General features: G+C 53.9%; 10 protein-coding genes across 10 annotated transcripts; 4 read left to right on the forward strand and 6 right to left on the reverse strand.

The window, feature by feature from the left end:
• Window positions 1–1,421: 1,421 nt before the first annotated feature.
• CONPUDRAFT_54805 (uncharacterized protein) lies at window positions 1,422–2,526 on the forward strand (the record flags this gene model as incomplete). Its single annotated transcript, XM_007769231.1, has 4 exons — window positions 1,422–1,757; window positions 1,819–1,897; window positions 1,953–2,281; window positions 2,332–2,526. 4 exons carry the CDS (start codon window positions 1,422–1,424, stop codon window positions 2,524–2,526), a joined length of 939 nt encoding a protein of 312 aa, XP_007767421.1.
• Window positions 2,527–3,176: 650 nt separating this feature from the next.
• CONPUDRAFT_54594 (methylated-DNA--cysteine S-met) lies at window positions 3,177–3,720 on the forward strand (the record flags this gene model as incomplete). Its single annotated transcript, XM_007769215.1, has 3 exons — window positions 3,177–3,233; window positions 3,287–3,401; window positions 3,455–3,720. 3 exons carry the CDS (start codon window positions 3,177–3,179, stop codon window positions 3,718–3,720), a joined length of 438 nt encoding a protein of 145 aa, XP_007767405.1.
• Window positions 3,721–3,766: 46 nt separating this feature from the next.
• On the reverse strand, window positions 3,767–7,198 carry CONPUDRAFT_122219 (DUF654-domain-containing protein). The gene is made up of 11 exons (XM_007769426.1): window positions 6,932–7,198; window positions 6,742–6,831; window positions 6,484–6,689; window positions 6,075–6,421; window positions 5,938–6,021; window positions 5,788–5,877; window positions 5,572–5,725; window positions 5,212–5,509; window positions 5,003–5,157; window positions 4,053–4,947; window positions 3,767–3,991 (listed from the first exon to the last, which is right to left on the reverse strand). Exons 1-11 carry the CDS (start codon window positions 7,079–7,081, stop codon window positions 3,875–3,877), a joined length of 2,586 nt encoding a protein of 861 aa, XP_007767616.1. The 5' UTR covers window positions 7,082–7,198; the 3' UTR covers window positions 3,767–3,874.
• Window positions 7,199–7,361: 163 nt separating this feature from the next.
• Window positions 7,362–9,099, reverse strand: CONPUDRAFT_152641 (uncharacterized protein; the record flags this gene model as incomplete). The annotated part of the gene is made up of 2 exons (XM_007769428.1): window positions 7,362–8,859; window positions 9,068–9,099. 2 exons carry the CDS (start codon window positions 9,097–9,099, stop codon window positions 7,362–7,364), a joined length of 1,530 nt encoding a protein of 509 aa, XP_007767618.1.
• A 1,422-nt stretch (window positions 9,100–10,521) lies between these two features.
• CONPUDRAFT_53511 (MFS general substrate transporter) lies at window positions 10,522–12,925 on the forward strand (the record flags this gene model as incomplete). The annotated part of the gene is made up of 11 exons (XM_007769124.1): window positions 10,522–10,626; window positions 10,686–10,695; window positions 10,755–10,829; window positions 10,988–11,137; window positions 11,213–11,325; window positions 11,379–11,591; window positions 11,847–11,931; window positions 12,015–12,035; window positions 12,108–12,248; window positions 12,341–12,547; window positions 12,606–12,925. The coding sequence occupies 11 exons, from the start codon at window positions 10,522–10,524 to the stop codon at window positions 12,923–12,925; spliced, it is 1,440 nt and encodes a 479-aa protein (XP_007767314.1).
• A 546-nt stretch (window positions 12,926–13,471) lies between these two features.
• CONPUDRAFT_136530 (uncharacterized protein) lies at window positions 13,472–15,096 on the reverse strand. Its single transcript, XM_007769429.1, has 8 exons — window positions 15,031–15,096; window positions 14,894–14,944; window positions 14,630–14,804; window positions 14,483–14,564; window positions 14,369–14,419; window positions 14,208–14,306; window positions 14,088–14,153; window positions 13,472–14,020 (listed from the first exon to the last, which is right to left on the reverse strand). The coding sequence occupies exons 1-8, from the start codon at window positions 15,068–15,070 to the stop codon at window positions 13,907–13,909; spliced, it is 678 nt and encodes a 225-aa protein (XP_007767619.1). The 5' UTR covers window positions 15,071–15,096; the 3' UTR covers window positions 13,472–13,906.
• Window positions 15,097–17,801: 2,705 nt separating this feature from the next.
• On the forward strand, window positions 17,802–19,597 carry CONPUDRAFT_122227 (alpha beta-hydrolase; the record flags this gene model as incomplete). The annotated part of the gene is made up of 10 exons (XM_007769430.1): window positions 17,802–17,979; window positions 18,043–18,143; window positions 18,269–18,420; window positions 18,516–18,600; window positions 18,670–18,924; window positions 18,984–19,062; window positions 19,124–19,146; window positions 19,201–19,284; window positions 19,345–19,419; window positions 19,472–19,597. The coding sequence occupies exons 1-10, from the start codon at window positions 17,838–17,840 to the stop codon at window positions 19,595–19,597; spliced, it is 1,122 nt and encodes a 373-aa protein (XP_007767620.1). The 5' UTR covers window positions 17,802–17,837.
• Window positions 19,598–19,765: 168 nt separating this feature from the next.
• On the reverse strand, window positions 19,766–20,793 carry CONPUDRAFT_72139 (uncharacterized protein; the record flags this gene model as incomplete). The annotated part of the gene is made up of 5 exons (XM_007769269.1): window positions 19,766–19,804; window positions 19,866–20,357; window positions 20,493–20,600; window positions 20,666–20,686; window positions 20,755–20,793. The coding sequence occupies 5 exons, from the start codon at window positions 20,791–20,793 to the stop codon at window positions 19,766–19,768; spliced, it is 699 nt and encodes a 232-aa protein (XP_007767459.1).
• A 575-nt stretch (window positions 20,794–21,368) lies between these two features.
• On the reverse strand, window positions 21,369–24,611 carry CONPUDRAFT_72140 (uncharacterized protein; the record flags this gene model as incomplete). The annotated part of the gene is made up of 3 exons (XM_007769270.1): window positions 21,369–23,537; window positions 23,706–23,844; window positions 23,887–24,611. The coding sequence occupies 3 exons, from the start codon at window positions 24,609–24,611 to the stop codon at window positions 21,369–21,371; spliced, it is 3,033 nt and encodes a 1,010-aa protein (XP_007767460.1).
• Window positions 24,612–24,716: 105 nt separating this feature from the next.
• On the reverse strand, window positions 24,717–25,091 carry CONPUDRAFT_26473 (uncharacterized protein; the record flags this gene model as incomplete). Its single annotated transcript, XM_007769096.1, has 1 exon — window positions 24,717–25,091. A coding segment is annotated over one exon (375 nt), but the record flags the coding sequence as incomplete, so codon positions are not given.
• Window positions 25,092–25,138: the final 47 nt, after the last annotated feature.

Consider the following 25,138-nt stretch of genomic DNA (forward strand, 5'->3'; position numbering starts at 1 on the left):
GTGTGTCAAACCCGAAAGAAGAGTTGAAAGGGTTGGAGCGTAAGTCTCTCGCATCCCTAAATATTCAACTCCGATTCTATCACGTTTCCATTCAACCAGTCTGACGCCTTTCTCCATCTTTGAACTCGAACTCTCACCTCTCAACGCATAACGGCAGAGCGCTCGCACGTCTGAAACCGATCGTGGCCGCGATCAAACGCAGATAACCAAAGTGGAAGAAATGGATGCATTTGACTACAAAGAAGTATCGGTGTCTACGAACATACAAGTATGTAATAGCTACTAAATCTTAATCTACAATGCACGAGCAATGGACATACGGCGATTAGCTTTAAAGGAATACATCAGAGGCGCTATCAATGTCAAAGACGATTGACTGTTCGCCTAGTTCATATCGTATATCATGTCGGGACTCTGAGTGTTTGCATAGAAGGCGATACCTATGCAATCCCCAGTCGCCACACACGGGACAGCTATCATGAAAAATGTCGTTTTAGTGTTTGTCAAAATACTAGCTGCTGGTACCCACTGGCGCTAGAGGTAGGTAATGCTAACTATAGTCAGTAAACTAGGCGTTTCGAGGAATAAAAAAAATGCTCACCTAGTCTGCTCGAAGTGACCAACATGCCGTTGGATGGTAGTCGGGCCATCGATTCCATAGTTAGCTGCGCTTGTACGACCTGGACAAAGGCGAGCATTGTTGTGACTAAAGTGCATTTCAACGAGTGGCGGTTATCCATGCTGAGGTCGACGGTTTCTGAAATGGTTTCTGAAACCAGCTGGCTATATAAATATTCAGTGGTAAGTGTCTTCACTAGGTATCACATACTGCAGTGTATGCAGCGCGCCATTGACTCTTGCTGTGCAGATAACATGCACGGGGCTACAGTAAGCAAAGGTACCATCCAGTGTCTGATTTGATGGATCAGGACTCAGCAATCAGTGCAGGCGGCACTAGTGCCTATTGGCATCAAATGGTTGTCCATAAAGTCGTTCGGGAGTTCATATTACGATGATTGTTCCTTAAAATAGGATCACAGACCACGCTTCTGCAGTGGTGAAGGACCTCTGCGTTGGGTGATAACGTCAAGTCGGCTCTTAGGCCTGCCATCAAGATATGCTGTGGATGATCGATGAAGCCTAATGCTGTTACTTCCCCTCGGAGAGGTGAAATACCGAGGTGCTTAGCATTTGGACATCGGTTAAAGTCTCCCGTCAACCTGTGTCGAACGCCACAAAACCGATCTCTTTTGTTAGCGCTGCAGGATGGGACATAGACCAGAAATCTAAGCATCATAACTCGTATCCCACATCCCAACTAATGTCTATCAATGCATCCTGGGGCCCTACAGATGTCACAAGCCTGGAGATTTTTGGAGAGCGCTCCATGCTTGACGGTGTCCTCGTTGCCAATGTTGCTTATGGTATGTCGCAATCTATATATACACTACTTTCTGGCTCTAACATCCCTATCAGGCGTCCACTTAACGTTATTTTTTCTGTGTTTTAACGGGATACTTTCATCATCGCGCAAAGGAGCGCAAGAGTGGATTAACCTCGGCTATATCTGTGTTTTGTTCACTTTGGGAACACTTGGGAACGCACTCAATTCCAGGTGGATTGAAATGATCTTTGTTGATAATATAAATTTCCCAGGAGGGCCCCTCGCCTTCAGCGAAGCCGAGGGCACCGACTGGGTCCTTGTGGTCTGCAACTCGGTCTATATCGTCAATATTTTTCTCGCGGACGGTCTAATTGTGAGAAATTATCTTCAGAATCACTGCATAGCTCACTCAATGTCTCTTTGGATTTTTATAGTTATTCCGGTTTTTCATTATATGGAAGCGATATATCCCGATTATCGTTGTCCCAGCGTTGTCGTATTGTGCGACCGTTTGTGAGTTTACTATCGGGACAATGTTGATAGTAGTGACGCTAACTAGTATCATTAGGTCTTGGACTTTTACTCATAATGTCCCTTCCTCCGAAGTGTATCAGTCTTCCTCTCGAGTTCAGGCTGCAGCTTCCCGTAATATTCTGGTCTCTTTCGGTTGCCTTCAATGTACTTACAACTTTGGCAATTTCCGGACGACTGCTGTACATGCGATGGAAACTAAAGTCAACTGGAGCCACTACCCTCATTAACCCCTATGTATCCATTAGTGCCATGCTAATCGAGAGTGCAGCAGTTTATACCATCAACGGTCTGGTCCTTGTTATAAGCATTGGTCTACAAAGTTATATCCAGATATTGGCGACGCCGGTCTTGGGGCAAACACAGGTAATTTTTTGTCACCAGAAACACCGGTTATTATCTCACAACACACACAGTCAATTGCGCCGCTTATGATCATATATCGTGTACTGCAAGGCAAAGCCTGGTCTATGGACACTCATACTTCTCTTGATAAAACAATGTCCGAATTCGTTGCCGAACCTTTCGAAGCAGATGAACGAGGTGTTCAAGGATCCGGGAACGAAGATTCTCTCTCTGACCTTGTGACCCTAGCTTACCCGGATTTATAGAGTAGTTGCTTAGTGTGCAATTAACCTTGGTTGCTACGTAATGACCGTCAGCTAAACGGGCTCTATGATAAATTAACTTATATCTACTACCTTGGAGTATACCTCCATACGAACTTGGCGAAATTCTTGAAAAAATGCTGGTCTCGACGCACAAGCGTGAACTGTGATACAGTATTGATGCAGTGAGATTTATTAGGTATCTTGAAGCAGTTCATCTACCTCCCGCGACATAATCCTCGGCAAGCGCCGGTATGCTGCTTGCCCTGAAGTTGTGGACCGGCACGTGCCACGCGTCAGCTTACGCGCCTGTCCTAATATGCTTTGTGACACGGTTCCGCGCGTCTGACTAACAAGCATCCACCTTCTGACTCACGTACTCTCCGGATAGGTCGCATAAGAGGGCTGAACTGGGTCAACATTTTATCGTCCTCCCTTTTCCCATCTCGCCATGCCCGCTATCAGACCATCTCGCTCAAGCACAGCAGTGGCAAAGGAGAGCTCTGGGCCCGTGCAGATGAAGTTCGGAATCATTGCCAAAGGTTTGAATACCCCGAACGCTGAAGTAGCAGAGGATCTGGCAATCTGCACGTGCTTTCTACGCTCCTTCAAGCTCACGCGTACTGAATGTGTCCCTCGCTACGACAGGCGATATGTACTACCCCACAGACGCCCACTCCCGGCGCACATTTAGAACGAAAGAGGGAAAGGTGCGTCCTGACTTCTCCGTCCTTTTCATTCTCACGTATACTAATGTTACTAGGCCGTGACACCTCACCAATGGGCCGTGTACGACTTCACACGTACCATCCCCTGCGGTCGAGTAACAACCTACAAGGACATGTGTACTGCCCTGGGCGAAGGCTCGCCTCGTTCTGGTACGCCTTTCCTTCGATTCATTTGGCGTTTTTTTGACCTAACCCATGAGCAGTGGGCACAGCCCTTCGAAGAAACCCCTTTGCCCCCTTCGTACCCTGCCATCGCATCGTCGCGTCAGACGGCTCCGTTGGCGGCTTTCGTGGCTCATGGGGCGTTGGCAAGCAAAAACGCGACACGAAGGCTCCAACAAAGCTCCTCGACGCGAAAGGGGAGACGATTGACAACTGCAAAGACAAAGTCAGCATGCTGATGCGGGAGGGCGTGAACTTCACGCCCCATGGACGGTTGAGTGACATGAACGTTATCTGGCGAGGTTGAGGGGGCATTCAAAAGTCGTGGAGGTAGGGAAAGATCCACTCTGTGCCACATGTTTAGTCTACGGTACGTATGCCTACCTCATACGAATATGCAAGATTATGAATATATTTGATGCTAAAAGTGTGTTACGACAGCGAAAGCGAAAGCGATAGCCCTAGTGTCCAGGGTCGTCATCGACTTCATCTTCCTCGTCATCATCCTCATCTTCTGGTGGTGGTGCACCACCCCATAGCCTCGTGAGGAAGTTCCGCATCACACGTAACGGCATAGGCTAAGAAATCGTCGATACCATGTCAGCACGCCTCGGTTCCTCGAAAGTTGGGGACACTCACCGCTCCAACAGGCTCCTCGTCCTCATCTTCTGAATCATCCTCATCAACGGGTCCTGTAGGCTCATCCTCCACCTCTCCTTCATATTCCCTTACCACTCCCGCGCCGTCTCTCTCGTCCCCGTCCTCATCATCCGACCCCATCTCAAACCTCACAGGAATCTCAATCCCCTCCTCCGGAATCTCCAACGGCATCTCAAACCCACCCGGCATGCCCCTCTGCCCCATAACAGGCGGCACATTCCCAGCAAGACCCAATCTCCCACCCGCAAACCCCTGCTCCTCCATACCCACAATCATATCCACCAGCCCCATCCCCTCCTCGCCCATATCCGCGACACGCTGCACCCAGCCCAGGCGCCCGCCGAACATCGCTCCGATCTCACGTGGATGGCGGTCGTACAGCGCCAGCAGCTGCTCGCGCATGTTCCGATCCGGCATCGCGCGCTCTAGAAGCCGCTCTTCCCTACGGGTTGCGGGGCGGGTGTAATCCGTGCTGAGCGAGGCCCGTGCGGCTGCGGCTGCGACGTCTGCGAAGAACGACTGGTCATACGTCGTGCGTGCCGTCGGAGGCGGTAGGGGATCGCAGGCGAGGTGCGTGGATGCTTGGCTGTTCAGGGCGGTGCGCATGAACGGCAGGAGGGACTGCATGCTCAGGACGAGGACGTGGCGGTATAGCGAGGAGATGAGCAGTGGAGAGGTGTAGATTTTGAGGAAGCGGGCCCGAGTCGGGTTGGAGGTGTCATGTGGGCTGGTGCGGGCGGTGAATTTGGAGAGCATCGAGTTGGCGGTTTCGCGGAACCAGGATGCGACTTCTGGTTCTTTCCATAAGTTTGCTGAGCGTGTGGCGTAGAGATGGGATAAGAGATGGAGGGCTGCTTGAGGAGAGGAAAGCCCACTACACCACGATTTGTCAAGCCGCCATTGCTTTCCACATTTATAACAAAACATACCTCTCGTCCGTGTGTAACCGAAACGCTGGATGACTACGGAGCTCTCCCGATAACGAAACGTCGGCTTTGTCCGCCAACACGGGCACAACACTAGGGAAAGCGATGATAGCCTCCCGCAACGCCTCCGTGCTGCTTACGCTGCCGCCGCCGCCGCCCTGTACCAACGCTTCAGAGCCCATCTACAAATGTCGAAACATAATAAGACCAACCTTCGTGTTCTCCTTCCCACCTTCCCTTACCCGGATCGCCAACGAACGAGCATACATCCACCCGGGAAGCACACTTGGATCCACCCTGTCCGTCTTATCCTTGTCTTGCGCCTTCGACTTTGCATACATGCTCGCATACGCATCGTATACGTCTAGGAGCCAGTCGCCCATATTTGCGCGTACGGCAAGGAAGTCGAGGTGCAGAAGCGCACCGTGCGGATCGCTCCACGGATCGAGGCTCCACAAGAGCTTTGTGAATTCGAATGCGGTGCGGAGGCAGCCACGTCGGACGAGGTCGCTGTGGAAGCCGGATCTATGTCAGATCTTTGAATAGTGAGGATGAAAGGGAAGGTCGCATACAACGCTTGGCGATGTAGCGCGAGGTAGAACGGACGGCTCTCGACGTAGTCAAAGTCTAGTCGATTCGACCCGCTGAGTAGGGAGAAGCGGCCCGTGAATGCGCGTTCGTATGCAAACAGTGCCTGATCGGTGAGTTCTACAGCTCTTGCGAAGTCTGAGAAGCAAGAACAAGGACATAAGGGTCAGAGTTGGTTGAGTAAATGTGTGTTGACGTACCTTCGCGATGTCGTTGGAGCTCAGCTAGCTGCAGCAATGTATCCGCCTGCCAAGGGAAATCACGGTATATCATCCACATCGCATCAGGGTCTGCCGCAGATCGTCAACGACTGAACGGGACAACCGGGCCTTCGTGAACTGAGGACGTACCGCCCATCATAACAGAATCAACGAACGCCTTCGTCTTAGTCTTGTAACCTTTGCTATACTCCACCGTATACCACCTCTCGCCCGCTGGATTCTCCCCCTTCAACACGATTCTCATACTCAAGCAGTAGACCACGCACCATTCACTCCACCCGTCTTCTTCCCAACTTCCTCGCCATCTAGTGGCCTCACACTAAGTCCTTCGCGCGGCTTATACCGCGCCCAGATTGCAGGGGGCCGCGTCAGCACGCTCCTTAGAGCGGTTTCGCGTCCGCCGCCCCCGCGTTTGCCGCGCGCGCCAGCACGAGATGTTGATGCATCCGATGAGGAGGCAGAGACGGCTGAGAGAACCTTCGATCCGAAGAATTTGCGCAGCTCAGCTGTCGGATCGAGATGTTGTGGTGAGATGGCAAGGTGCGGCGCGAGGAGAGATGAGAGGGTCGAGTGCGAGGTGCGCGTTAGGGGTTGAGCAGTGGAGGAGGGTGTTCTAAACGAGGTCGAGTTAGTCGCGACGCAACACAGCGAGATGGTGTGATAGATGAGGCGCACTTGGCTGAGAGTTCAGCGAGCGCTTTGTCGATGTCATCTTCGGCCGGCTTGTCCTTGCCCTTTGACTTCTGCTTCGCCTTCGATTTCTTGCCTGCTGCAGTCGGTGTAGACTTTCCGGCCGACCCGACTGGCGACTCCGTAGAAGGTTCAGCGTCGTCGATCACAGGTGTCCTGGCTGGTGCTTTCTTCTTTTTCTTCTTCGACTGCTGGATAACTGAGCACGATACGAGGTGACAAAGATACACAGGTACAACACACCTTCTTCTTGGAAGGCTTCGTCTGATCCATATGCTCTTCCTCTTCCTCCTCCTCATCTTCTTCCCGGTCATTACCATCTTGATCGAGCAGCTAACGCAAAACAAACAAGGCAGGGTTAGAGCCCCAAGATCCAACCTGAGGAGATCACGGCGGACGCGGGCGCGACAGTGGCAAGAAAGACACAACTCACCGCTGCGAACCCCGTCGCTCTGCTTTGAGGTTTCATAGCTGGCTCCTCAACCTCGCTAACTTCCTCATTGCTGGCTTCCTGCTCTGCAAGCCCCAAAGCTTGCAGCTCCTCCTGTTCACGCGCCTGGCGTTTGTTCAGGCGAGGCGGCATCGGTGCGCGTTGGTCGTGATCGGACTACGGACAGAATATCGAGACCGCTCTCTTATATTATGAGAGTTGCAAGTGAGTACGGAGGATACGACGGAAGACGCGAGAGATGAATGTTTGTGTGCAGAGTCACATCGGCCCCAGGACGCGGGAGCCGAGACGCGGAGTCGTCATCGGACTCATCTCCGGATATTTCCCCGAATGTCTCGACGCCCCTATTCATTACACCAGCTCTACGCAATTACACACGCAAAAATTAAAATGGCGAGGTCTACAAGTCCCCTCAAAGCACAAGCGTCCTCAGATGCCTTTTATCCACCGTGACCCATAGCACCCTCCCACCCTGGCTGTCCCGTGAATCCCTTCGTCTAGCCGGCGCCAACTTCACCTTTACGAATGGCGTGTCCACCCTCCTCCACCCCAAATCGTACTTGCTGCACAGCAGAAACCCCGTGAATGGCTTGACGAGACGCAGCAGCCCCGAGCCGTCATCCGGCAAAGCGTACGGTGTCAGACCCAATGCGTAGTCGGACCGCCCGTCCATGTGCTGCCGCCGATACCCGCTGAAGTCCACGTTGACACTGAAGATGTCCCCGCTCGCCTCGGAGCCCTCGCATCTGAACTTCACGATCTCGCTCGCAGCGTCGAACGATGGATGCGTGAGCGGAAGCAGAACGAGCGTCACTCTCAGGCCCCGACCGGTTAACGTCATGTCCAGCCTACACACGCTCGGCAGAAACCTGTGCGCATCACTGTGCAGCGGCGGATGCCCCGCGTAGCTCGCGGGGTTCGCGGGCAGACACCGCGACGCGGGGTGGCGCGCGGCCTTCCCGGACCAGTTGAGCACGGACGGGTCGCCGCCCGAGAGCATGATCGCCTCGACGAGCCGGCAGAAGGCCGCGTCGCGCCCCTCGCCATATGCGATCTGGAGGTTGACGCCGAAGATGCCCATAAGGCAGTAGGCGACGTCCTCGTCGCGCGTCGAACGCCTGTGCGCGGCCCATGTCATGCGCTGGTCGACTTGCCGTGCGGAGGGGTGGAAGTCGAGCAAGGAGGATTTGTCGATGCGTGTGATTTGGGCGATGGCGTCGAGCATGCTCGGCGCTCGCGTTTCCAGGGTGGCAGGGTCGTCGGCGTCGTCGGTTTTGTCGTTCTCGTCGTCCGTGAGCTGAAGCCAGTGCCGATTGAAGAACTTCATCTGCGGCGGCGCGAGCAGCTCTTGCAGCGTCCATCCGCGCCTGAACCACTCGTCCGCATACATATCGTGCATTATCTCCGTCCCCGCAAGATGTACGATGCACAGCGCCGAGTTCTTGTACCACCTGTACATGCTCCGGATGCTCTCCGCAATATCTGCGCTGCTGCTTTTGTCAATGCAACACGTGTCCGTCCAGGCGAACTCGATTCCCCGTCTCTTCGCTTCTTCACAGAACCTCAGCAGCTTTCCATACCCCGGAATCATAACTTCGTCAAACGTGCCGAGGTACATGCTCGACCGGAAGTCATGGTACGACGGCTCCCCTCGTCCCCAGCGGTGCGAGAACACCGCGTACTTCACAAGGTCGTGGATCATCTTGCTCAGACAATAGCGGTTGGGCAATGCCTTGCCGTCGCTGGGCAGGGAGCGCTGGAGCGCGGGGAGGAAGTGGTCGAGGATAAACTGCTTCTCGACGAGCTTCATCTCGGGGATGTAGATGAGCCGGATGGGGATGTCGTTGTGCACGTAGCGCTCATATTCTTCGAGGAGATCGTCGCAGGTTGTTTCCGTAGCAAGAAAAGGCCTGCCACAAGTTGTCAGTCAAGATGGATGCGCGAACAGGATTGAGATGTGACTCACATCTTCCTACGGACTCGACAGCAAGTTCGCGCTATAGTAAGCTCGTTACCATCTGCTTATAAGTGAACAGGTCGTGCTTCGACTAAGTCCTCACAGGAAGAAAGTCACCGTACAGCAATCATAAGCGGGAAGTACAATAAAATCCAGCTTACCGATGTGATAGGATCAAAACATCAACGGGCATCACAGGCGTATGTGTTCTTCGTCGATAATTGTACGTCAACTGTATATGGTATTGTCAATATGAACGTTGTTAAGAAAGAATCGCGATAGACGCTCACCGCTCACCCCGTGAGAGCATAAGTTACGGCAGCGACAAATACAGCTGTGGAGTCCTTGTCACGCTAGAAGCCTGGTAAAGGACTGGACAACGGGAGAGACCCTTTTGAACGCGTTGTTGTCGCTATATCCAAGGCGGCTGGATGCATATCTCGATACCCCATGACGGTACAGATGAAGGCACTGAAGGTACGGCTGTGCACAAGCTGTAGAAAAGAAGAACAAAGACCCGCTAGTCGCGGGGAGAGCGGCCTTAACTATAAGTCATCCTATGACGTGCAGATGATCGTTGGCTCTATGGCGGTTATGTGAAAGAAAGGGCACGGCGGGAGGGCATAGAGCAAAGTCCACGGCCCATGGTCTTGTCAGCTTCGCTTTATTGTCGTGTGTTCCCGTTGAGAAGCTGCTAGACCCGGTCGTACGACCCAGCGGTGACAAGTAGCTAGATGTCCAACAGTTCCCTTCGCTCTTGATCTTGTTTGTGTCCTGAAAATCTAATAAACCCGTTTTAATATATAGCCTCCTTGAGAGCTAATGAGCTACAGGGTGAAGCTGTAGACTTGCAGGCTGATTGTGATGAAGAAGTTGAGAATCGCCGGGAAAGCGGCTGTGCTACTTGGAGGCACTCAGAGCTAGATGCATTAAATCGTTGAGTAAAAAAAAGGAGAATAAGGGCGGTCACTGACCTCAAGACGTCAGCGCGTCACCAGCAGATGATTCATGCGTGATCATCCCTAATGTCGGCGCAAGGAGTTATTGATCGCCATGGATTTGCAGCATTCAGGCGGTTGAGTGACGAGTCGCACCAACCAAGCACCAACAAGCGCCCACCACCTGGGGACAAAGTGGCAGTGAAAAGGCCGAAAACAGACCGTCCGTCCGAAGCGGCCCGATCATGTACCAAAAATAGGTTGGTGCAATTAGCACAGGATCACACGGGCCGATCCGGCCGAGGCACGCGGACCTCCGTTTGTTATCGTCACTCTCCACCTTTTGTTTGCCCCGCGTCGTTGCCTTTTGCCTCCAACTCACGAGGACAGGTGCAGCGCTATCGCGGTCTCAGAGCATCCTCGACAACGACGACAACGTCTCTCTAGTGTGTGTGGTCTGTGTAGAACAGGTGGCCCCCTTTCCCCGCTCCCCTGCCTCAACAGCACTAGCTCAAGTCGGTCCACCGCCTCTTTATCTGGCGACGTGTCGCCGCCTGCTCGCAACAGCCGCCAATCTGAAGAATATCTGAACTCATCTACTCGCTGACATAACCCAACCTACTCAACCACAAACTACAATACCCTAGACGTCTACAAAACAACTCTGCTAGGAAAACATGGCTATAGACCTCGGTACAGGGCCCTCACGACTCGTGAGCATCGCGCGGTTGACGACGCTCGTCGGGTCCGTCATTGTCGCGCTGGGCTCAGGGACAAATTACGTGCGCATATATTCTGCTTGCTCTCGCTCTCGCTCATGCGTGCGGGCTGTCGTCCGTAGATATACTCTGGTACGGCCGCTCGCGCTGACATTCCATAACCGGACCCAGAGTGTTGACCCACAATCTAGCATACGCACCCCAGCTCGGAGCTCGTCTGCATGCCTCCCACACACAACTCAATATTATCGGACTCGCCGGGAACGGTACGTTCTTAACAGCCCATTCGCTCCCTTATCGTCGCCTCGTGCACATCCGCTGTTTTTACCCCTTTGCTCCACCAACTATCCCATCCCTATGCACGCACCACATATCGCAAAACCGAGTCTGACTGACTAATCCACACGCACACGCACGCATATAGTGGGCGTATACTCCTCTGGGCCTATATGGGGAAAACTCGTCGACGCGCGGGGACCGCGCCTGGCGCTCATCGGCGCGTTCGCGTCGCTCTTGGTCGGCTACCTCGGGATAAAGCACACGTATGATAACGGCGAGCCTGAGACAGAAATCGGTGCGTTGAACCATCCCCTCAGACATGTCCTAGCTGCCTGTCATTTCGTACTTACGTTATGATTGTGGTGCAAAGAATGGCACGTCATTATCCTCCTGGTCGTGTGCGGCTTCCTCACTGGCATGGGCGGCAACGCGGGCTTAGCGGCAGGGATGAATACGACGGCGAAGAGCTTCCCTGAGAAAGCCGTGAGCCCCTTCGTCCTTTTGCTCCCTCTACTCCCAACCTAGTATCATGCCAGCGCGCAACTACAACGGCGCTTGTCCTCTCCGGTTTCGGCCTCTCCGCATTCTTCTTCAGCACCCTCGCACATGCTCTATGGCCTGGAAACACATCCTCCCTCCTCCTACTCCTCGCGCTCGGCACGTCCCTGCCCATGCTCCTCGGTCTCCTCATTGTGCGCCGTGTCCCTGTGCCACCAAGCCGACCTGCGTCGGTGGCTGGATATGCGCGTGTGCCAGCAGAGGCAGAGGAGGCTCGCGCCGGCGAGGAGGGGGAAGGGGAAGACAGAGAAATAGAGATAGAAGACCGAACGAGCGACGAGACGCCCCTCCTGCACGGCGGCGCGGGCGGGCCCAGTGAGGCGGGTAGATCCTTCCGTGCCGCGCCGTCTGGGCGCGCGAGCGCGATATCGCTGCATGGACCCGAGGGGCGGTTAACATCCCGCGATGATATTCGCGTGGGGATTGCGGGTGAAGAGAGTGGCGAGGGCGAGACGGAGGGACCGAATATCTATGGGAAGCGGTTGTGGATGACGGGCGACTTTTATCTGATATTTGCGATCATGGGGCTACGTGAGTCGTTCTTCTGTTATCTCGTTCTCCCTCTTCTATATGGAAGTGCTGACTGAACTGCATCAACACCGGATACGCGCTAGTAAGCGGCACGGGCCTGATGTGTAAGTACCAAGTGTGCACATTTGCAACGCCGATGGGCAACTAACCTGAGATATGCGCGTGCGCCTGCACAGACATCAACAACGTCGGCTCGATCTCGCAGGCGCTCTACGCCAAGGGAAACCCGACGTACGACGACCTTGAAGCGGCCAAGTGGCAAGCAGCCCAGGTCTCCACGCTCAGCATTGGCAACTTCTCCGGGCGGGTGCTTATCGGTACGTAACCCTCCCCCCCCCCCCCCCCACCTTCAAACCCTTCCTATGTTCTTTTGCGTGTGCATGGCTAAAACGACGGCCACGCTGCGCAGGTCTGATCTCCGACGTCCTCCTCCGCCTCAAATTGCCGCGCGCTTCGGCGCTCTCGATCGTCTCGGCGCTGTTCATTGTCTCGCAGATTGTGGCGCTCCAGATCGAGGACGTGTCTCATCTCTGGCGCGCAACGGTCGTGCTCGGGCTCACGTATGGAGGCTTGTTTGGAGTTATGCCGACTATTGTGATTGAGTGGTTTGGACTTGGTGCGCTTTCCCCTTCCCTTCCCTGTTGCGCCGGCCTGATAAATAAACCCCCAAATAGCCCATTTATCCGAAAACTGGGGCTACACTTCCCTTTCTCCCCTCGTCGGCGGCAACCTGTTCTCGCTCATGTTTGGCCGCATGCTCGACGCACACGATGACGGCTCTGCCCCGTCATCCTCGACTCCAGCACCGGATGCTGTGCTGCACACCCGCGCAGGCCTGCCGTCTGAGCACCAGTGCTTCGACGGACGTGCTTGCTACGCGGATAGTTTGAGGATCACGACCGCCGCGTGCTGTCTTGCGCTCGCGTTGAGCATCTGGGCCGGTGTGAGGGACGCGCGGAAGAGGAGGGCCGGAAAGGCGGTTGGGGGTGGTTGAAGATGGACGATAGAGTGGTGTTGTCTGGGTCCGCGGCTGAAGGGTGCGAGGGTGATGAGATAGCGCCAGACGAGTGAGGTGGCGGTGGAGAAGGGACATTGTTATTGTGAGTATCGGTGGTAATTGTTATCGTCGTTCGGAGACCCATGATAGATGGTCTGTTTGATAGAGATGCGTTGCACGCAGCAGCCCTTATTATGGCACATTATGACAATAGACGCTTCTGTTTTCCGGTTTTATATTTGGTGAATCAAAGGAGAGCTGGAATGGACGAAGAGCTATGAGTAGAGCCTGACGCAGGACAACTGCTTCGAAAAATCTATGTCATGTAATAACACCATGTAAGGGCGGCCCGACGGCTGGGCCGCGCGACACGAGAACAAGCGCCACGCGGCTGCGCCACAATCTACGATCGACCTCGTTCACGATGTCGAACCCTGAGCACCGCCGGCCCCGACCCTAGTTCATTAATCTCGATCAGTTCACGCGCCATTCGCCCGCCAGACCCTGAGCACCTCACCAACTCCTCTCGACTTCGATTTCCGTTTCATTCTCTCTCTGTTACGTTATACTTACATTAGTTTAGTGCATTCTACGCGCGCAGGCCTCGCGCAAACGACCAGACACGTAAAGATACAACAGTTAGAAGTAGTACAGCCTCGAACATACGCTTTACACGCCTCTAGATACGTCTCAGATCGTTCTGCAGCTCGCTAGTATAGATACTGGATGTATTTCGCTCTAGTTACCTCAGTGAATCGCACTCCCTTCGTTTGACGTCTCTTTCGTTTCAATCGTTCGCCGCCGTCGTTCTTATTCCCCGCGATCACTCATCTATACTATCTCAAAACTCCCCAAAACTCTACTCTCGGCCTAGCGCCTTCGATCCCCCTTCGAACTCGCCTTCTCGCTTCTGCACGCACACCGGCAGAAAGCCCGCACAACCACGTTCTCTTGGGCGAATGCACTTCTCGACACTGGCTATGGGGACATACACCGGGACATGCAATGTACCGGATAAAATACACCGTCCAGTGGCGTAGGAATTGTTGTGGAGCTCTTGAGCTCAAACCCGAGCCTCTTGTAGAACTCAATCTAAGTGGACAAAAGCATCAGCCACTCATTGAATATACATTTCTGATACGAGGGGATTAAACCTGACGTTTCTGTCCGTATCCGTGCACAGAGCGACCTGTGGGTAGTCTTTCGCGCGATCGTCGGTATAGAGCTAAGCAAGTGTCATAATCAAAGGCTCCCCGAAGGTTGAGTGAAATAAGTTGACCTTCTCGATGTAAGCCTCAATCAGACTAGAGCCAATTCCGTTACGCTGGAAATCTGGGTGCACGACTAGGCATGTGCAGTACCAAGAGTCGACGACGCCCTTTATGATTTGGGTAAGAATAGAACGAACCACAAGTCAAATGCAAGACTTATGGTACTCACGTAAGGTGCGAGATGTTCGGCCAGGAAAGGCCCCGTAGCCTTCGAGTATATCTAGGCCAATATGACTCAGCGCGACGAACTTTCTCCAGATCAAGTCAGATGTGAAACGCGTACCTGTTTGGGGTCCTCCCACCACATCTTCGGCGCAGGCGGAAGCTTCGCCACGAAGCTGTCGAACTCTGCCTTCATGTTCTCGCTGATAACACATCCAACGCTCTGTCAACAAACAACTTGAACTAGTCCAAACTACGACCCACACACCTCGACTTCATCTTCCTCCCAGGCGGGAACCACACCGCCATACCCACCACACGCCTGGACCCGTCCTCCCGCGCGAAGAGAAGATCGCCGTCCGCGAGACACGCGCGTATGACCGCTCGGCAGTAGCGGCGCCTGTCTTCGTCGCGCGTGCCCATCATAACGAGGGCTGAGTTGGCTGGAGAGGAATATAATATGATGATCGCGTTAGTGAACAGGCTGTACCCGGAATAAGGCGGTAGATCCGGGGAGGATGATGAGACGTACAGTGCTTGATAGCAGCTACGGCGGCGTCGACGGTCGCTTCTATCTCCTCGTCTAAATATCAATAGGTCAGCTTGGCACCAAAGCGCGCACGCTTCTGGAATGGGTAGGAAGGTGCGGAGGAAGGCAATGCAGCGCACCTGTGAGACGGTCGACGCGTTCCACGCTGTAGTTCACCATCGTGCCCTGAGAACCGACGAGACGATATCGAGCCAACAGAACGGATCAAGGTGCGTCGCGTCCATCGCTTTTATACCCGCTGCTCGTACTAGTGGGGATGACAAGCCCTGACAAGCCTGCGTGACTCCGCTTGACTCCGTGCTTTCAATACATGTGGGTCTACTGACGCCGAGCTCAAGCCAACACTAGACCGCTTCTGTCTCCGTCTCTAGGACAAAACAAGTAAATCTTCAGTGGAGAGCGGTCACTGGACCTACGCCGCAAACTCCATAAGTGTGTTCGGATCCACGACGGCGCGATAACAGCAGGAGATAGCGGCGAGCTAGCTGGTGTGTACGCCACCTACTGAGTGATCTGCGCAGAAGCGCATTGATTAGCAGGTCACGGCGGTTGTGCGTTCACGTAACATAATGTATAGGTTGACCTGAGATTATTGACAGTAAATACAGAGCTTATCATCACTTGATCTGCTTCAGCAGATAATACACGACAGATGGAGATGCGACGTGCCTTACGTTCCGTGCTAGAACCATCGCCACGCCCAGGGACTGCCAGCTAGCCGCCACCACTACCACTACCACTCCGCGAACCCGACCATCTTCCCGTCCCATGTCCACCAGATCAACTCGTCGTCCTCGTCCTCGTCTTCTTCCCTTTCTCCGCCTTTCCCCTCTATCTCTCCGCCTGCTCCCCCAGTTACGTCGCCAGCACTCCGACTGCAGATCCACACGCCCTCCACCTTCTCCTTCGCTTTCAATGGGCCCTTGGCCGCCTTTGCGCTTCCTTTCCCGTTCGGCGACGAGGCCGAGGATGAGGCGGAGGCCGGCCGCGACTGCGCGACGAACGCCTCGATCTGCGCGTCCATCGTCTTCGCGAGCGCCGGGCGCGGGGTCCATGCCGGGTGTGCGAAGCGGCGTGGCGCGCGGAGGAGGATGTGGGTTTGCGTGGGTGCTGTGTGGGCAATGGGACACCAGTGAACATGATAACAAACGGGGAATAGAACAGTACGGGGGACGTACCGAGCTCCGACACGAGCCCGCCCGCGTCGTCCTCTGCGTTCGCAGCGGCGAGCGTGCGGCTGAGCAGCCTGTCCGCAGCGCGGAGCGCTTCTTGCTCTTGTGCGTATGATAGCTCCTGTTCGTCCTCGTCCTCGTCGTCCGAGCTTAATATCGAGTCAGAGTCGGACTCAGACGTATCAGATGTCGACTCGGAGGACGAGCTCCCGGAGTCTTCGGGGAAGTCGTACGCTTCTTCGTCATCGCCATTCGCGCTCTCATTCGCACTTCTGGGTGACGGAGCGTTGCAGACACCCTCGGCGCTACCTAAGCCTTCTTCTTTCCTATCCCTTTCCGCCCCGCCGCCACTGCCTTTGGTGAAGACGCTCTCCTTGGAAGGGCCATTGGGCGCTCGCGATGCAGCCTCGCTTCGTGCACCCCACACGCGCACCTGAAGCCCGTTGAAGCCCACGATGACTCTCGCCCTCGGTGCGCCTGCCGTCGGACCAAGTACGATGGCAAGATACGCCGTTCCATCGTCTCGGTCACCTGCGATTTCCTTCGGCGCCTCCGAGTTGGATGTTGTGAGTGTGTCAGCTTGGGCAATGGTACCGTTCTGTGAGTTGTCTTGTCGTTCTGGGGCGTCGGGCGGTGTGTTCTGCGAATGGGGTGACAGTGTGTTTGGGAACGTAGTACCTATTGGAGCAGAGGATGCGGAGGTAGAGTGTGGAGCGGAGGTAGAGGACGGCGCATGGCGCCGAAGGGCAAGTGCGGTCGAGAGGGCAGTGAAGGTGGTGGCGAGGTGGGAGGAGAGGGTGTCGTATGCTGCAAGGAGCTCGAGGCGCTTCCTGGCTGCACGCGACGTATCCTATGGAAGATCTCAGCATGAGAAAGCTTGAATAAGGCGAGAAAACGCACGTCGTCTGAGGGCATGCGCATCATCTGCACGAGAGGACTATGCGTTCAAATGCGTGCCATGAGTGACCAGTAACGAATATAAGAGATCATGGAATCAGCAAAGGCAGTGAAAAGCAAAAGTATGCGACGCACAACGGAACCTGGCTCTTTAGGAACATAACATGCCCAATCACGCTGAGCGCAAGCCGTGCCGCCATCGAGTCGGTGATCGTATCCGCATCGATTGTCACGCTCGGAATCTTGCTTCTGGGCAAGGCTGGTCCGTTTCCGACACCATTCGGTGCGATGAAGCCATTGGGCTTCGACGGTGCTAGTATGCCCGACACGGGGTCAGGACGAAGAGAGTTGTGTATCCCATTCGGGGCCTCGGCAAGTGACAGAACGCGCATTTGTGTCGAGATAGATGTAGTTTGGGAAGTCGTTGGTTGAAGTGCAGGTGGAAACGAGGCAGGAGAGGCGAGGACAATAAGGAAAGCAGCAGAACGTGGCGATGAGTCTCCCGCACGAGTCGGCGTGAAGGCGCGTCAATGTCACGTGTTGGTGATTCCTGTCATTCCGTGACAAATGTCTTGTGGCTTTACTTTACCTTTACTACAACGCTGTCATCGGCTCACAATTAGGTCTACTGCTGACCATGGGTTTCCTACAGTATCCTGGGGACTGTTTGTAGCACAATTTGGAAACCTCCGAGCCCGGAATCAAATGCGGCCACGTGGGAGAGTGTTCTGACATCCCGCCACGTGAGAAGCTCGGCCTCCGTCCGGGAACCTCAGCATAAATGACTGCAGCCTCCATCGGCCCGAAACCGTCGCTGGATTTGCTCTTTCATTGCACCTCTTCCTTTCCGTTACAGTATGCTACTCCTCGCCTCCTTGGTACTGCTCTTGCCTCTTGCCAGTGCCTTCAACCCACGCGCATATGTCAAGGAGACAGTGACGCGTCAGACGGAGGATAGAAGTGAGATTGTCGGCGGCAGATGGGTGGACATCAACCTCAGTGCGTACGAGTTTTCTCGCCCCTTTCCTGGAACTAACCGCATTTTCATTCTCTCGCGCCCAGCCTACGTCGACATTAACCCGAGAGCGGAGACAACCATCCTAATGGTGCACGGCTGGCCAGGTCTCTGGAGCACCTGGGGAAGACAGATAGACCATCTCGAGGTGTGTTCATACGCCCTCTCGCTCCAGCACCCGGGCCCATTGCTCGGCTACGCCATGGCGAATCTCTGGCCGCACGCCACTAACCATCTCCTTTCCACCGCCGGGTGCTACACATCCGAAAATAGTCCTCATACCATCTCATCGCCCCCGACCTCCGCGGTTTCGGCTCCTCGACCGCGCCAGAGGACGTGCAGGGATCGAGCAACTTTGCAGACCTCACCGACGATCTCGTTGCCGTTTTGGAGCATGCTGAGACAGGATCTGCCATTTGCATGGGGTGAGCATCGCGCGCTCTTGTTATCTCCTTACGTCACTTACGTTGATGATTCGCGACGCGTCCGCGTCAACCTCGGGCATCTTCGTTGATCACAGACATGATTGGGGCTCGGCGCTGTGCTACGAAGCCGCCCGTCGGCGGCCGGACATCTTCACGGCTGTCATAGGCGTCACCGTTCCCGTGCGCCTTCTCACTTCATAACCCCCCGCTTACAGCAACACTCATACCAAAGCACGTTGCCATGCACAGTACCTCCACTCAGCGAATTACTGGGTACCCACTCGCTTCCTCGTGCACGTCTCCCCCCAGCTCGCATACCAACACTTCTTCGAGACCTGCACTACGGAGGCCGTCAAAGGTGCATGCGACAAGTCCGCGACGGAGGAGCTCGATGCGGACATTCGGCGCTCGCTGAGGAGCGTGTTCCGCAGCGCGGACAGTCCGATTTCGGAGAAATTCTTGACGAGCAAGAGTTCGTTTCTAGATGCGTACAATGGGATCGATGTGAGGCCGATATTGTGGCTTGTGGGCGAACGTAGCACTATAGGCTGATGTGGGGTTAGATCCCACTCGTTTCATTCATGACCGAGGAGGAGGAAGATTATCTCGTCGAGGAGTATACGCGACATGGTTTCCGGAATAGTACGCGCCTCTTCTTTCTCCTTCAAATCTGATGGCTTAAACTCCACATCCTCGACCCCAGCACTCTTGTTCTACACGCACGCGGTAGCCCACCATTCCCACTGTCCTCCCGCCCTGAAACTCACCTGACTGTACTAGAACCGGTACGGCGGCTGGCTAATGGGCAACGAAGCAGGCAACCACACCATCCCGCTCCCCGCACTTGCTATATACCCCACGGACGTACGTCGTCCTCATCCTCAGCTAAAATACAGATCCAAACCTCATCCTTTCATGCTATAGGATCCCGTCGCGAACTGGGTGAACGCCGCCAACAGCCTTGGCTCACCCCGGTACCTCCCTCAGCTTACAGCCAAGGTCCGTTATTCATTTCAGTCGAGACGTTTGTTCTTAGCTTAGGGCCGAGTAGACAATGGTGGGCCAACATTGGCCGCATATGGAGCATCCGGGCGATTTCAATGCAATTGTTGACGAGTGGCTGGCCGAGAACGGGTTTGCACCTAAGGGTGCTGTCGAGGTGCACGATGAGCTGTAGCACGAGCTGTGGTAAGGTCTGTGCTCTGGGTCACTCCGAGAACATGAGACGAGTGCGGAGATCTTTAGATGTAATAAGTATCATATAATCATGCGAATACATTTTGACGAGACTTTTGTGTTTTGCTTGATACACCAAAGCACTCCAGCTGTTATAGCTGACTGTACCTCAGGCAAAATACTTTTTGAACTCAACCACCATATACTCCTACAAGACCACACCATCCTATCAGCCACCGACTCCTCAAAGGAATTTTGAGCACACTCACCTCATCCCATGTCGCCCTTAAACTCTCCCTCGCGTACAAATCCTCCCTGTACCTCTTCATCCTCGCGAACTCGAGCGCCTCCAGCGCCTCCATAAGCCGCCTGTTCTCGCCTTCACCGTACCGCCCAATACCATACCTGCACGCGAGCTCCACTCGCGCTATAATCGGCGCAAACGCCGCATCCGCGATCGTGAAGTGCATCTCCACCGCCCACTTTCCCCCATCGGCGTCGGCGTCGGCGCTAGCACGAAGTTCGGGTAGGAGCGCCTGCACCCTCCGCAGCCCGTCGAGGAGCACAGTGTGCGGCCCGCCGGCGCGTCCCATGAACGCGGTGTATTGCTTGTGCACGTGCGTGTTGACTGCGTCGATGAACAGGCGCACTTTGGCGCGTGCGACGGGGTCGTGCGGCGGTGGGAGGAGGTTGGAGTGGGGATGCAGGTCGGCGATGAATTCGAGGATGAATGATGCATGATTCGATGAGAACCGTTGAGTCTGTGGGGGGATTTTCGGGTGTGGTGGAGGGGCTGCTGCCGTATGTTAGCGCGGGGACCTGGTGACCCGGGTGAGTGGGTCATGTCATTGAGCAGGGAGTGGTTGTTTGCGCATGGAAGTACGGGGGGAACGTACCAGTCCAGGAGGGTTGATCTTCTCCAAGTACCAGACGGGTTTGGGAGCAAATATCTCGATGGGGTAGGTGGTGTACGGGACCTTGGCCTCCTCGAGCGCAATTGTTACCTGCAAAAGTCAGAGGTGAGGTGATTGGGTTTGTGCACCTTGCGATGAGCTAGAGTGTCGCTTACTCTCTGGCCGGCTGAGCTCGCCTACAGGAGAGAATAAACTCCACATCAGCGATGGTGGAGAATGGTATGAATGTCGGAGAGCTCCTCACCTTCGAGTTGTAAAGCGTGATCTGCTGGTTGACGCTCATACTGCATAAACGAGTGTCTGGAAATGAAGAAAACCGCTCCTTGTTCTGGCTGCTTTATAACAAAGACCAGGACTACGACACCGCGTCTTCGTTAGCAGTTCGCTGGTATCTAACACTTGCATCATGGCGCAATATTTTTGCTCACTGCGACCATAGCAACAAAAAGAAAGCTTACGCCGCAGACGGATATGGTGATGGGATTTATAATGTCTTAGCATGGGGTGGATATCTACGGTACCTTGCCTCGGGCATCGCTCGCCATGGCCGAGGTGGCTGAAGCGTTGGATGCGCTTACTGCTCCCGTTGCGTGTCATTCTACTTTGTGTATACTCAAGTGTATACTACTCATATTATGTGCCACACAGGTATCAGTCGAAGGGTATATACTATGTCGTCTAATGGGTCTATGGCTAATGAAGGCGCAAACAGGGTCTTGTTCGTCCTTGTATCTGCGCTGGGATTGGAACGACTGGGGTGCTGACCGTTGGCTGGCCGCCTTTTGCTGCACTTTTGAACAAATGGCTTGAGCGGAGCTGTACCTTTCGCAGTAATGGAGCGGATAAAAAATGACCTCGTCACCGCAAAGCGTTTCTAAACTTGATGACCAATGTTCTCTCTGAATGAATGATTACGCCGTTTCCAAACTCTTGTATCTTCGTATTAAGTCCCTTCCTGTATCGATAGGGTATCCAGCAGAGCCTGTTTAGTCCGTTGCATAGCCAACCGTTCGGCTGAATACACCAAGAAGTCCACGTTATTGTATCGTATACCGCATCGTGCGGCCCTTCCGAGCATACTGCAGATACAAATCTTTCCTCGAAGTCAGCGGTGGCTCCTCCGCTCTGTTGCAGGACAATCAGACGAGGCTTGACCTGTGAAGAGTGAGTTTCGCGGATATGTCCGAAAACGCGATCGAGTGCTGGCGATGCTTGCTCTAGCTGCAAGTTAAAGTCTCCCCTATACGACGCTATGTCCCTAATGACGGGGTCATCCTCTGCCCATTCACATAGAAGAAGCTCTCTGCGAGGTTGAAAATCGAAGCGGCATTGAACCAGAAACCTGAGTCTATCGCTCCCTACGAAGGCGATTCCCAGGAGTTTTGACTCGTGTGCATCGACGACGACGGGATGATCCGTGACAGGAATGGTATAGTTTTCACGAAGACCTTGGGAGCTTCTCCGTAGCGTGTAAATCCCGATGTTTGGATAGTGACTGCCCGCATATGCAAGCTTAGATTCATCCCGGGACATGCAGGCAACAGATTCCCCGTATTTTGACGCTTGAAGCTCGCCGACTAGAGAAACAGCGTCGATGTCCCATAGCTTGACAGAAGCCTTTGTCACCAAGGCGTAATAGCTCGACGTGGAGCTAAAGAAGTGGTTGAGGAAGTCGTCAGTGGAGGCAGGGATATTGATGATCGTAAGTTGTAAGTTTGGGAACTTGAATATTCGGATATGGCTCTGCTTCGGAGAGACGTGACCTACTGGTACGCTGTCGATAAGGTAACACGCACACCAGTTGTTGTCGGAAGAGAATATGACGTTCCGGAATAGTCTGCCGGGTGAGTCGATAACAAACTCGCTGCCATCGGAGTTAGCAACGTGCAGACGGCTATCTATCACGATAGAGGTGGTGGAGGTTCCGCATTCTAGCCGTGATGGTACCGGGATACCAGCTGGAGGTGCTCGTGACTGAGCTTGAAGCTGACGCATGGGGAAGTCGATGATTTCGAGCGCATCCTTGAATCTGCGAAGAGAGTTTGGTAGTAGACGAGAAGAGTCCTCCCGGACTATCGAGCTAATCAAATGGCTTGCCATCACTCCTGGGTTGGCGGTGTAGCACAGTTCCTGGCCAAGATCAGTGTAAATGACGCCGTTCAACGGGACCATTGAGTCTGGAACCAGATCCAAGATTTGAAGTTGTTCCGGAGGATAAAATAGAGTGGTGTCGCCGTAAGAATCATCGAAAAGGGTTCCTGTGACCCCGTCTGGCCGTTGATTATGGATAATAAATGTATCATCCGACGAAAAGGATGAAAACCAATTTGTGGCATGAACGAGGGGATCGAGGTTGCAAGAGCGAACTATGCTACCGGTGATGGTGTCCCATACAGCAAGATATCCCGGATTAATACCCATAATGTACGAGCCAGAGTGCGAAAATTCTAGAGAGGCTGGGGGGAAGCTTGACCATGGTTTGGTGAACGGTACCCATTGGACACCAAGTCCACGAGGGGTGGGCTGCCATATTGCCAAGGAAAGGCGATGCACTGTTGCGATGGCATGACCAGATGGAGAAATCGATAGGCAGGTCGGTGGACTTGGCCCCTGAAGGAAAACACAGATGTCGTCAAGGAGAGACCAGAGCACCGCACGAGGTCCATCAACATATACCAAGGATGACCCGTCAGCCGTAAAACAAGCCTTGAAGTATACTTGTGGGATGTTTGGCAGCCCCCTTGAGGTAGTCATTACACCGGAAACAAGATTCCAAATCTCAAGGCCCGTGCACAGGTAGGAGTATGCCTCCACAGCGTCTGGTACCTGCTCGACAGCAGCACCCCATCGCCCGTCCTGGGAGACTCTCACCCACGATCTATCTTGTAATTTGATCGTACGAACGACAAAATCCCATTCCTCGTCGAGACCCTTCACTTCGCATATCATGGCGTAATCTAGGTGGTGGGCGTATGCGCCACGGATAGATGACTTGAGTGGAGACATTGCCAGTGCATTGTGATACACCTGCAAAGCCGACATAGTAATCGGGTCAAAGAACTCGTGAACCAGACGGTACGCATCATACAGCAAAGGCATGACCACGTCCCCTTCCATGCCCAGAGAAGCTGGTTGAGATCCCTAGGTTATTCTCCTTTAGCTTGATTGAGAGAAACATGTAATCAGATAACTCACACTATACTTTTCCTTGACACTTATCAAGGAGCGCAGCGCATGATTAAGAAGCCCCAGCAAAGATGACGTCTCTATCCATTGCAGTAGATTCTGCGTCGCAAACCGGAGTAGCTCCACGCGGATCTCCGGTCTCGGGTGGCTGATGTGACAGAGATGGTAGTCCCAGTATTGTACGGCGTACCGTAGCGCCGGGGACAACATCCTATCACGCCTTTCGCTAAAATCGACTCTTTCAGTATGAAGCGTTGCTGGATCTCCCAGTTCGAGCATGTCGTCTTTCAGCGTCGCCCTCATAATCTGTAGACATCCGTACGCCAAAAACTGGTGAACTATAACCGGATCCACGTACGAGCTGTTTGAGCGCCTCCTATCGAGAAGAAAGTCTCGGAGTGATGTATGATAAGTGCCGAGGCTCGGAGGCTCAGAAGGATCTTGCCTAGGGACATGGACAATGGCGGATATCGAGTCAAGAACAGGTGGTACGTCAAAGGGCAGTAAAGCATCGAGCTCCTCTATTGCGAGCGGGCGGGCGGCTAGAACAATAGCAAGGATACAGAGGCAGGCACGGGGAGGATAGGTGGAACCTGAGATGACATATCGGTAGAGCTCGTCGATGTTGGAAGGGTTGTGGGTCTGCAATCTGCCGACCAGAGCGGAGATGGAAGATGAAAGTTCAAGCACATTCTTGCTTGCCAGAAACCTTACTATCGTCGCCGCTACAACAAATCGCTTTGCAACGTCTGTGATCAAAACCTGCAATTCTGGATGGGAGGGCCAGGGACTTGGAAGTTGCTTGTGTCTGCGGCCTATTGTAGCAAGTTGGGTCCGAAGATAGTGCGCTATGTCTTCCTTCGCGTCAAAGTCCTCCATGCTAAGGTTGACCAAGTTCCGTCCCGCCGATAACATACTTTCGGAGATGTGCCTATACGGTCGACTTGTAATTACGATTTGAATCCAAGGGAGATTTGCCTGCTGAAGTGCGTGGAGGAGAAGCTTAATGAGCTGATTTATCTGGTATCTCTCAGCCTCGCATTCATCAAGGGCGTCAATGACAATAACGAGGGAGTTGAGACTGTCTCTGTATACAATTTCTAGGTTCTTCAGAGGAGCAATCATCAACTTCTGCAGCTGATCAGAGCGGGACTTTTCCTTTTTGACCAAAATGTGATCTTCGGCAACAGCTTTGACAATTTCTTCTTTGGCACGACGGTGGAGGAGAGAGAGCTGGTACGCGATGGTTGGAAAGAACCGCTCAGTGCTGGAGCGCTCTACGTGACGCCTAGAGAAGAAAAATGATGCAGCCAGCCGACCTCGCGCATGAAGCTCTTGGGCGAGAGAATGGGCGACAGCGGACTTCCCGGAACCGGATTCTCCCGAGAGCCAGATGATGTTGTTGCTTGCCTTAGGAACATCGGAAGGGTGAGCGCTGGGGA

The sequence above is a fragment of the Coniophora puteana genome (assembly GCF_000271625.1).
Source record: "Coniophora puteana RWD-64-598 SS2 unplaced genomic scaffold CONPUscaffold_5, whole genome shotgun sequence".
In the NCBI taxonomy this organism is placed as follows: Eukaryota; Fungi; Basidiomycota; class Agaricomycetes; order Boletales; family Coniophoraceae; genus Coniophora; species Coniophora puteana.

Excerpts from the sequence above, each read along its gene's own strand:
- CONPUDRAFT_122219 (XM_007769426.1), bottom strand. The coding sequence starts at position 7,081 with ATGCCGCCTCGCCTGAACAAACGCCAGGCGCGTGAACAGGAGGAGCTG. Across the intron at positions 5,726-5,787 it reads GCTCCAACGACATCGCGAAG|ACTTCGCAAGAGCTGTAGAA; the intron begins GTACGTCAACAC and ends CTTGCTTCTCAG. Across the intron at positions 4,948-5,002 it reads CGGTTACACACGGACGAGAG|TGGGCTTTCCTCTCCTCAAG; the intron begins GTATGTTTTGTT and ends ATCGTGGTGTAG.
- CONPUDRAFT_136530 (XM_007769429.1), bottom strand. The coding sequence starts at position 15,070 with ATGGTGAACTACAGCGTGGAACGCGTCGACCGTCTCACAG. Across the intron at positions 14,565-14,629 it reads GGGAGGAAGATGAAGTCGAG|CGAGAACATGAAGGCAGAGT; the intron begins GTGTGTGGGTCG and ends ATGTGTTATCAG. Across the intron at positions 14,154-14,207 it reads TTGAGGCTTACATCGAGAAG|CTCTATACCGACGATCGCGC; the intron begins GTCAACTTATTT and ends ACACTTGCTTAG.